The sequence below is a fragment of the Lipotes vexillifer genome, unplaced genomic scaffold, assembly GCF_000442215.2.
Source record: "Lipotes vexillifer unplaced genomic scaffold, Lipotes_vexillifer_v1.1 scaffold70, whole genome shotgun sequence".
NCBI classification, from domain to species: domain Eukaryota; kingdom Metazoa; phylum Chordata; class Mammalia; order Artiodactyla; family Lipotidae; genus Lipotes; species Lipotes vexillifer.
Window position 1 is genome coordinate 539,049 of NW_006789896.1, and position 10,723 is coordinate 549,771.

General features: G+C 46.6%; 1 protein-coding gene across 2 annotated transcripts in view; it reads left to right on the plus strand.

Annotated features, from left to right (window-relative positions):
- The first annotated feature begins 406 nt into the window (after nucleotides 1-406).
- TMEM170A (transmembrane protein 170A) overlaps nucleotides 407-10,723 on the plus strand; it is a 15,911-nt gene continuing 5,594 nt past the window's right edge. The window contains exon 1 of one of the 2 annotated variants that reach the window (XM_007462927.1): nucleotides 407-657. In XM_007462927.1, coding sequence (XP_007462989.1) covers nucleotides 525-657 — 133 coding nt within the window. In that variant the 5' untranslated portion in view covers nucleotides 407-524. The remainder of the gene's footprint in view (nucleotides 658-10,723) is intronic. The other variant, XM_007462928.1, reaches the window with a different exon arrangement.

Here is a 10,723-nt window from a genome sequence, read left to right on the forward strand (position 1 = left end):
TGAACCATCTGATTCTCATTACCAGATGCATGTGTATGTACGTATTTATCTTCCTACCTACTACCTACCTACCTACCTGTCTACTTGCATACCAACCACTGTCTACCTATCTACCCACCCACACACTCACCCACCCATCTATCTCTCCCTCCCTATCTATACCTAATTTCCTTTACTTTCCTATAGGTGGAGCTGCAGAGGAGGGCAGAGCAGAGCGCGCCGCACTGTAGCAGGAGAGACTTCCCCAGTAGGGGGCGTAGGCCATAGGTGCTGGATCTCGGAAAGCCGTACGCAACGTCAGGGGCGGGAACAACTCTCGCCCCGCCCCTGCCATCTGAGGCGCCCTATGATTGGAGGGAGGAGCCATCACTTGGCAGTGCCGTTGGGGTGGAGGAAGAGGGCTTCGGCCGAAGGTGACGCTGAGGCGACGGAGGTGCGGAGAGCAGAGTGGGCCGTGAGTGAGAGCGAGCCACGGCAGCACTTCAGGCGCTCTCCCCCACCCCTCTGCGGTGAATGGCGGCGGGATGGAGCACGAAGGGAGCGGCGACAGCGGGGGGTCGGCTGGGCTCCTGCAGCAGATCCTCAGCCTGAAGCTCGTGCCGCGCGTGGGCAACGGGACCTTGTGCCCTAACTCCACTTCTCTCTGCTCCTTCCCAGGTACCGGCCCCGCCCCGCGCCTGCGCACTGCGTGCCACGCCGCAGACCCCCGGCTGCGCGGCGGCGCCCCTTCCGCTGCGAGCCGACTGGCACCCCGCCGTCCCGCCTGCCGGGGGCTGTTTTCCTCTTGGAAGAAGGTTACCTCTCCCTCGGCCGAGAGCTGGGGGCCTTAACCCCTCCCCCCGTCGCTTCCTTGCCGGCCCCTCGGGCCAGGCCACCCCGAGCCCGCGCTGGGGACCCGTCAGTGAAGGGAGCTCAGTCACCGCCCGAACTGATCTTGCTCTTAGGAGTTTCCAGACGCCCCAGGTTCAGACATGAACTCGGCAGAGCCCTGTAGGCGGCCGTCCCTCCTTGTTCGGGGCACTGGAGGCGGTCATCCCCGCCCAGCCCCTTTCGTCCGCGCGGGCCTCTCGGCTTTCCCAGCTCGGACAGCGCACTGTCCCGGCCGGGCTGAGGGCCGTCAGTCAGAACTCACACACCCTTTGTTTCTAGCGTAGCCCAACCCCTTTACGCGGGGAGGTGGTCTGCCGATCGCTACCGCCCAAGTTCAAATCCAACCCCTCCACCAGCTTCTCTTTCTAGGAATCATTTTCTAAGACCTGTTGCCGAGCCTCCCACTCATGCGTTCGAGGTCTTTGATGCAGATTCTTTCTGACTCTTACCCACACTGACGATTCTGCTGGGCCTGAGAACAGAGTTTTTAAAAATGAGAAATAGAGATAGAAAGCTGTCGTGCTCAGAAAACTGAGAGGAGGAGAAAGTACCTGGGAAGGCCGAAAATAAAGCCTTTGACGGGAGAGCACAGTTGTGTGTTGGCCCTTTAAAGGCAAGAAGGCTGAGATAGGGGTGATTGAAGGGTGTGGTTGGGCTCTCCCGCAAAGCTGGCAGATACTTTGACTCAGTAAACAATGAGAGAACCGGCCTGAGACCTGCAAAAGAAGGAGGGTTGGATTACTGACTGCAGTTGTAAACAAGGCACCTGTGATTTCTCTTTCTCTGGGCAGCGACTGCTAGGCGCCATTCAGCAGACACCAGGGACTTGATATGTATTACCTTCCTAGTATTTTCCCGGACAGGTTTGTGAAATAGTTAATAAGATAACCGTATTGGGGCAGATGCAGATGTTAGCTTGAAATCGTGCCTAAAACGATAATCTGGCAAAAGGTATCAAAAGGTACTAAGATCACATTTGACAGTGACAACAGAAATATATGGCATTCTGGAGACACTGTCCAAAAAATGAAATGTTCATGCAGTCTGGAGGCAGTACTGAACTGGATCGGTCTGTTTTCATTGTTTCTTTACTTTTCCCACAACTCTTTATTTGGAAAATTTTCAAACCTACTGAAAAATTGAAATTATAGTTTGACCAATATCTACATGCCCTTTACTTAGATTCATTATTAACATTTTGATTTTTCCGCTTCCTCTCTAAATATATATATGCATACACATAACATTTTTACTTTCTGCAAGCCTTTTGAAAGGAAGTTACAGAAGTGACGACGCTTGACGCCTAATATTTCAGCACGTATCATTTAAAATGAAGACATTTTCTGCCACAACAAAAAAAACACATCACACCCAAGAAATTTAACATTGATAGAATATTATCTAATGTATTGGCCTTATTTAGATTTTCCCAATTTTCCCAGTTCAAATAATGCCATTTTTTCCTTTTTTTTTTTAATTTATTTTTTAATTTTGGTTGCGCCGGATCTTCATTGCAGTATGTGGGACTTCTTAGTTGCAGCATACAAACTCTTAGTTGTGGCATGCGTGTGGGATCTAGTTCCCTGACCAGGGATCAAACCTGGGCCCTCTGCATTAAGAGCATGGAGTCTTACCCACTGGACCACCAGAGAAGTCCCTCCTTTGTTTTTTTTTAAATTCCAGGATCTAATCAAGGGTCCCACATTGCATTAAGTTGTCATGTCTCTTTAATCTTGTTGAATCTAGAACAGTTCCTCCATCCTTGTTTCAGTTTCTTGAGACAGCCATTTTTGAAGTCCAGGTTAATTGTTTCATAGAATGTTCCATAATCTAAATTATCTCATTTTTTCTTCATGATTAGATTCAGATTAAATATTTTTGTTCAGAACGCTGCCTACACAGGTGATTTGCCCACTTCCCAGGGCACCTCATCAGGAGACATTTAGTGTCAGTTTGTACCTTTATTGATAACACTAGGTTTAATCATTTGGTGAAGATGGTGTTTATCAGATCTGTCCACTGTAAGGGTACCTTAATCCTTTTGTAATAAATCATGTGAGGTGATACTTTGAAACTGAATATTCTGTTCAATCTGTTTTGCTTTTAGTTGCCTGTTCTTTCTCTAAGAAAAGATTGAGATAAGTGGATTTGGAACAATAGTTTTAACATGTCATAGTAGAGAATCTGTAGCTAAGTGAATTGTTTTGCTTTCAGCAATTGTTCTGAAATATTAAACTGCAGTATGTATTTGAGTTTATGCGAACTTCTTTGAATATATAACTTGGGGGTGGTGATCACCAGGGATCATTCATTTAGCAGGTATACGTTGGTCAAGTGCAGGCTGTGGGCTGGGGGTATAAACATGCATGAGATAAAGCCCTTGACCGCAGCAAGCTGATCAGAATGGGATGGGTAAACACAGTGGGTAAACACACAACCTCCCTGCTGTATCTCTTCTTTAGCTGGAATGGACAGTAAGCACATGAACTGTAACCCCTTTGGAGGCACCAAAGCCTGCTGACAGTGAATGGTATTCACTGTCCTGATTCTGGAATTGTTTCTATTTTGGCCCCACAGAAAAGCTTCCTTGCATTTTATGCCAACTCGATATGGCAGAATCATTGCTCTGAAATAGTCTGTGGTTTATCACTGTCAGGAAGCTTTGAATTGATTTTTTTAAACCTGCATTTGCAATTTAGCTATTTAGGTTTCTGCCTAACCCTCCTTATTGCAAGTTGTTCAGATTTCTTTTGTTGTTGTTGTTGTCATTTTTAATAAATCTGAGTGCTATGAAAGGCAGAATTTTTTTTTTCCTGTATCAGGAATAACATTTACTTTCTGAAGGTATGAATTTCATTATACCTTCAGTGTCAAAGTGTATCTTCTGATAAACTAAAACCCACTAATGTTTTGGTTGTGCCGTTGCTGGAATCAAGAATAGGTCACACTTGGATCAGTCATTTACTCATTCAGTCAACAAGTATTTACTCAGTGTCTATTGTGTGTCTTTTGTTTTCTAGGCACCAGGTAAAGGTGTGTTAGTAAACAAAAGAACTTTCATTCTAAAGGGGAGAGAGAAAACAAAATTTAAAAGTATGGAAAAGACTAACATAACATTGTGAAGCAACTATACTCCAATGAAAATTTTTTTTTAAAAGTATGGAAAGGAACAGATGGTGGTGAGTGTAAGACAGGGTAGGGGGTTAGTAAGGGACAGGTGTTGTGTGTCAAGTGGAATGCTGTTTTACTTAAGGTCACAAGGAAGCCCTCTATGATGGTGCCATTGGAGAAGAAGTCTGAAGGGAATGAGGAACTAGCCACGCAGCTGTTGGGAGAAGAGCCTTGTGGGCGAGGGGCAGCAGGTTCAGAGGCCCTGGGACCGGAGCTTGTTAAGCAACATGAAGGAGGCCAGTGCGGAACGGGGTGGGCAAGGCAGGGAGAGGAAGTGAGGTCAGATCCCAGAAAGCCATATTAGAGGGTTTTGAGCAGAGGAAGGATGATCTGACTTACTTTTTTTTTTTAAGAATACAATTTAATGATTTTTTGCAGAGTTTGCAACCATCACAAAAAGCAACTTTAGAATATTTTCATCACTCCAACAAGAAACCTTGTTCCCATTAGCACTGACTTTCTGGCTTTGTGTGGAGAATAGGTGGAAGGCCAGATCAGGACAGATAAGATCTAGCCAGGCTAGGCCCAAGAGACCACTGGGATTGAGACAGGCCAGAGGGGCACACAGAAACAAGGGATGAGTGGGCAGTTAGGCAATGGCCTCAGGAGAGAGGTGGCAGCCCACTGCTGGTAGTCCTGGTGGGCAGGTTATCATTGTTAGGAGAGGAAGGGTGTCTAGGAAAAACTCGCTGTTTTCCTTTACTCTCACACTGCTGCTACACTCACAGCACTTCTCGCGCCAGATGTGTGGTTTTTCCATGCCACAAGCAATTCTGGGACACCAGTTGGGTGTCCTGCAATTCAACTCAGTTCTGACACTGGCTACCTGGAGTTAGCATCCAATCCCACAGGTTAAAGGCTCAGTTCCACAAGACTGCCGCAACCCCCAACTTCAGATGCCAGTCAGAAGTCCAGGTTGTCGCATGTGCTTCTGACCAGCTGAGCTTGCCATGTCTTCCTTCTCGTTCAGTTATTTTGCTAGAGCAGCTCATAGAATTCAGGAAAACAGTTTACTCATTAGGTTACTGGTATATTACCAAGGATATTAAAGGTTGGAAATGAACACCAGATAAAGAGGTACATAGGGTGAAGTCTGGAAGGGTCCCTGAGCACAGGCACTTCTGTCCCTTTGGAGCTGGGGTGGGCCACCCTCCCAGCACATAGATGTTTTCACCAACCTAGAAGCTCTCTGAACTCTGTACTTTTGGAATTTTTATGGAGGCTTCATCACCTAGGCATGACCAATTATGAACTCCCTCCTAGCCTCTGTCCCTCTCCAGAGAATGGAGGGTGGTGCTGAAAGTTCCAAGCTTATAATCATGGCTTGGTCTTTCTGGTTACCATCCAGGAGCCCACCAAAAGTTGCCTCATGAGAACAAAAGACACTCCTGGAAATTCCAAGGGATTTAGGAGCTCTGCATCAGGAACCAGGGTCAAAGACTAAGTATTGGAACAAAAGATTTTCCTAGCACCATTATCTACAAGGGTTTTAGGAGCTCTGTGTCAGGAATCAGGAGTAGAGACCAGTATATATATATATATATATGTATATATGTATATATGTATATATGTATATGTATTTCACAAGGGAACAGATGGATCCCCTGGCAGGTAGGTGGGGTTGGGTAAGAGAGGGGTCTCACAGTGGGCAGTGTGGACAGATGCAGGCTGATGGGCAGTTAGCATCTAGGCAGTCCAGCATCAAGTTGCAGGACTGAGTAGGACTGCAGTTCCCAGGACCGAGGCAGTTTACTTAGCACCCTGGCATCAGAGGCACTGGCTGTGCTCATACAGTTGTTTAACCTGGAACATAAGGCAGAGTGGGGCCAGCTGAAAGGATGGCTGGGTGCCAAGCCTCACGATTCCCACTTCTGTTTCTGCTGGTCGGAGCCAGGTTGGTCTTGAGGCCCTGCTTGGAAATGAGGCGACTCAGCTGTGGAGGCTAGAGGGCCAGGGAGCCAGCCGTTACAAACCCCTTTTGTTAACACAGGACTCACCTAGAGGATTCTGAAATCTGTGTGGCTTTTCTCTTTAACTCAAATATCTGTCTGAAAAATATTCTTAAAGATACAAACACCCTGTGGGCAGGGATCTTTGTCTTTTTAAAAATTTTTGTTTTTGTTGTTCAGTGATGTGCCCGGCATATGGAATGGTCTCAGTAAGTATTATATTTGCTGAATGAATGAACTCTCAGTGCTTGTATTAGTTTGCTATTGCTACTGAAACAATTTACGACAAATTTAGTGGCTTAACACAACACAGATTTATCATCCTGTGGTCCCGGAGGTCAGAAGTCCAAAATGGGTCAGCAGAGCTGCCTTCCTTCTGAAGGCTCTAGGGAGAATTTGTTTTCTTGTCTTTTCCAGCTTCTAGAAGTCACCTGCATACTTTGGCCTATGGCTCCTTCCTCTATCTTTAAAGCCAGCAGCATAGCATCTTCAAACCTCTCTGACTCTGATCCTCTTACAAGAACCCTTGATTACATTAGGCCCAACTATAAAATCCAGGCTAACCCCCACCATCCCAAGATGCTTAATCTAATCACACCTGCACACTCCCTTTTGTTATGTAAGGTCGCATTTTCATAGGCTCTGGGGTTGAGGATGTGGGCATCTTTGGGGCCTCTTCTGCCACCAGTGCTTCATCTGATTTCCCCTTATCATTTTTTTTTTTTTATGAAACCACCTCGATGACAGTTTCTCTTTTTAAAAATTTATTTATTTATTTATTTTTGGCTGTGTTGGGTCTTCGTTGCTACGTGCGGGTTTTCTCTAGTTGCAGCAAGGGGGGACTTCTTTTCATTGTGGTGTGTGGGCTTCTCATCGTGGTGGCTTCTCTTGTGTGCTCCAGGTGCGTGGGCTCAGTAGTTGTGGCACACGGGCTTAGTTGCTCCGTGGCATGTGTGATTTTCCCAGACCAGGGCTGGAACCTGTGTCCCCTGCATTGGCAGGCAGATTCTTTTTTTTTTTTTTTTTTTTTTTTTTTTTTCCTGTGCGCGGGCCTCTCACTGTTGTGGCCTCTCCCGTTGCGGAGCACAGGCTCCGGATGCGCAGGCTCAGCAGCCACGGCTCACGGGCCCAGCCGCTCTGCAGCATGTGGGATCTTCCCGGACCGGGGCACGAACCCGTGTCCCCTGCATCGGCAGGAGGACTCTCAACCACTGCGCCACCAGGGAATTCCCTCTCCTTATAATCTTATATTTCAGATTAATAACCTGATTTATTCTTCAGCATAGGGAAATGATGTGACTTTAGCTGCCAGAGTAAACAAAGCTGAAGATAATGCACTTTATTTGAAACAGTGAACCAGGAAATACTGTAAGATATGTAGACAAAGATTTTTGACCGTGTGTTGACCCAGGGGAATGAAAAGTACTATATGATGATCAGTAAATAGCTATTAAATAGATGGCAAATTAAGGCGCAGTGGATTAAAGGGAAATCACTTAGTTTTTAAAAAATGTTTTATTGATTGAGGTTTGCCTTAGCTGTTACAGTCCTGTAATAATCCCATCCATCTGAAAAGTGTTTTATAAATTGTACTACTCATCTAATGTAATACAGCCTTTTTTTCCTACTTTGAGTGACTTAAGTGATGCGATATAACATATGTAGGCACCGCGCTAGCTGATGGACGTAGCTCAGGGTTATAGGAAGGGGCATACTGCTTCTCCTTCTCAGAGACTCAGGGAGGAGCTGGCCTGCTGTGCCAGATCTTGTTTGCAAACAGATTCCTTTCAGCTTTCAGGAAAATCGAGATGTGAGTTGATAGCCCAGCAGGCCTCCTTGGGCAGGTGCTGTGCTCCAGAGAAGTGGGAACAGGTGAGCGTTGATATCTGCTAGGGCTGCTAGAACAAAATACCACAGACTGAGCAGCTTAAACAACAGAAGTGTATTTTCTCACAGTTCTGGAGACTGAAAGTCCAAGATGAGGGTACTGGCATGGTCAGGTTGTGGTGAGGGCCCTCTTGGGCCACCTTCTTGATATGTCCTCACATGATGGGGAGAGAAAGAGAACAAGAGAGAGAGAGAGAGATCTCTCTTCCTCTTATAAGGCCACAGTCCTGTCGGATTAGGGCTGCCGCACATGAATTCAGTCCATAGCAGTTGAGTAGAACACCCGAGTGTCCAGACCCACATTTATTGAAGTTACCAACTTAGTGTGTCTCTGGCAGATCAAGGCCTCACCTGCCAGTTCACTGCCCCGATGGTTCTGTGGCAGCCAGTAAGAAGCCAAGCTCCAGCAGTGCCCTGAGTTGCTGTGGAAAGCAGTGCTTGTCTCTTAAATTTGGGGTGCTCCAGCAGAAGCCCCGTGACAGCAAGGCCCAGGAGTGGTCTCATGTCATTGGTGGCAGACAGCAGCCAGGACGGCAGCTGCTCTGGGGTCTTGGAGGCAGGTTTGTATCCCGTTTGTCCACCCCTGGGTAGTGGCATTCCTGGTGTCCTTATAGAGCTCTGTGCACACTGGGTGGTGTAATGGAGTTCAGAGTCTCTTAAGTGATTTGGGGAGGAGCTGGGAAGGACTGTGGGATTGAAGACGGGGTTACTGCTTTAGCAGGGAACTGCATGACGCTGTCCTGTGGCTTGGGGATGAGCTGGCAGTGGGTGGTACACAAGGGGGCCTTGGGCGGGGGAGGCCAGGGTTCAACAGCAGCGGCCCAGGCAGGAGGGATTTATCAGGGAGGGGCAGTACCTGAACACCAGACCCTGCAACCTCTGGAGCTGCTGCCAAGAAGAGAGGGCAAGTCTCCTGGGCCGTGGAAGCAAGAAGGGCTGGTGCCCGAGGCTGGAAAGGAGCATGCAGGGGTATCTGGTAGAGTAAGTCCCCTACATACGAACGAGTTCTGTTCCGAGAGCACGTTCTTCGTAAGTCTGATTTGTTCATAAGTCCAGCAAAGTTAGCCTAGGTACCCAACTAACACAATCGGCTATGTAGTACTGTACTGTAATAGGTTTATAATACTTTCACACAAATAATACATAAACACAAAAAATAAAGACAACATTTTTAATCTTACAGTACAGTACCTTGAAAAGTATAGTAGTACAGTACAACAGCTGGCATACAGGGGCTGGCATCGAGGGAACAGGCAAGAAGAGTTACTGACTGGAGGAGGGAGAGGAGGTTGGAGATGGTAGAGCTGAAGGATCGCCAGCAATAGGAGACGGAGGGCAAGCTGCAGTTTCACTCACGCCTGATGGTGATGGAATGCATGTTCGCATCTTTGAAAGTTCGCAACTTGAAGGTTCTTGTGTAGGGGACTAACTTTACAGGTTTGTTCCTGAAGACGATGGGTACCCAAACCCTGAGGACTGAGAACCCTGCCCACAATTTCTGATAGACACTATTGACTGGAAAGGGTTTTTTTGTTTGTGTGTGTGGTTTTTTTTGGTGGAGGAAGAGCAGTAGTTAGTATACACATATTTTTTTACATATTATACATATATGTTTATGTTATATATATTTAAGTTTTAAGCTTGGGACATTACTGTTTAATCACTTTATACTCCATATTGCATGATTTAGACTTGGTTTAACAATTTGCCAAACACCATCAAACAAAATAGACAAGTTTTGACAGTATTATAAAATTATTCTGAAGATGTATCTTGTTCAGCAGAAAGGAAAAGAAAACTCATACCAGTGGTTTGAAACCTTTTGTAGCTATCTGATAATTTGTTACCAGAACAGAAGTACAAAAACACCCTCAGTCGTTTGTTATTTTTAATAAGCATTGAGCCCTAGATGAGGTGTCCCTGATTTTTTTATTGAGAGCCTTCCATCCAAAACAAGAGCGAGGGACTTCCCTGGTGGCCTAGCAGTTAAGACTCTGCGCTCCCAATGTAGGGGGCCTGGGTTCGATCCCTGGTCAGGGAACTAGATCCCACATACTGCAACTAAGAGTTTGCATGCCGCAACTAAAGATCCCGCATGCTGCAACAAAGATCCCACATGCTGCAACTAAGATCTGGAGCAGCCAAATAAATAAATATTAAAAAAAAAAGGACTTCCCTGGTGGCGCAGTGGTTGAGAATCCGCCTGCCAATGCAGGGGACACAGGTTCGAGCCCTGGTCCAGGAAGATCCCACGTGCTGCGGAGCAACTAAGCCCACGCGCCACAACTACTGAGCCTGCGCTCTAGAGCCCAGGAGCCACAACTATTGAAGCCCACGTGCCTAGAGCCCTTGCTCCGCAACAAGAGAAGCCACTGCAATGAGAAGGCCGCGCACCGCAACAAAGAGTAGCCCCACTCACCATAACTAAAGAAAGCCCGTGTGCAGCAACAAAGACCCAACGCAGCCCCAAAAATTAATTAATTAATTAAAAAAAAAAAACAACGAAGAGCGAGACATCCTAATCTAGGTATATGTATAATATGGTATTAACTGAAACTTTGACTTAATATGTGCAGAGAATTAGTGCAGTCATCAGTGAGAGTGTGGAGGGTGTCTGGTGGGGATTTGGCCCCACATCTAATCACCCCTGGCTCCCTAACCCCTCCTCCCCCTGCTCCCAACAAGAGTAAAAATAAAAAGAAATTGATTTGGGAAAACTCACACACAACAGTGTGCTTACAACTCAAATGCAACTTCAAGAAAAGCCCCTGGCCCTCCCCTTTGCCACTCTCCCCTCTCCCCCAGCTCACTGACGCTCCTCACTGGTCGCTCTTTTTTCTTCCTCT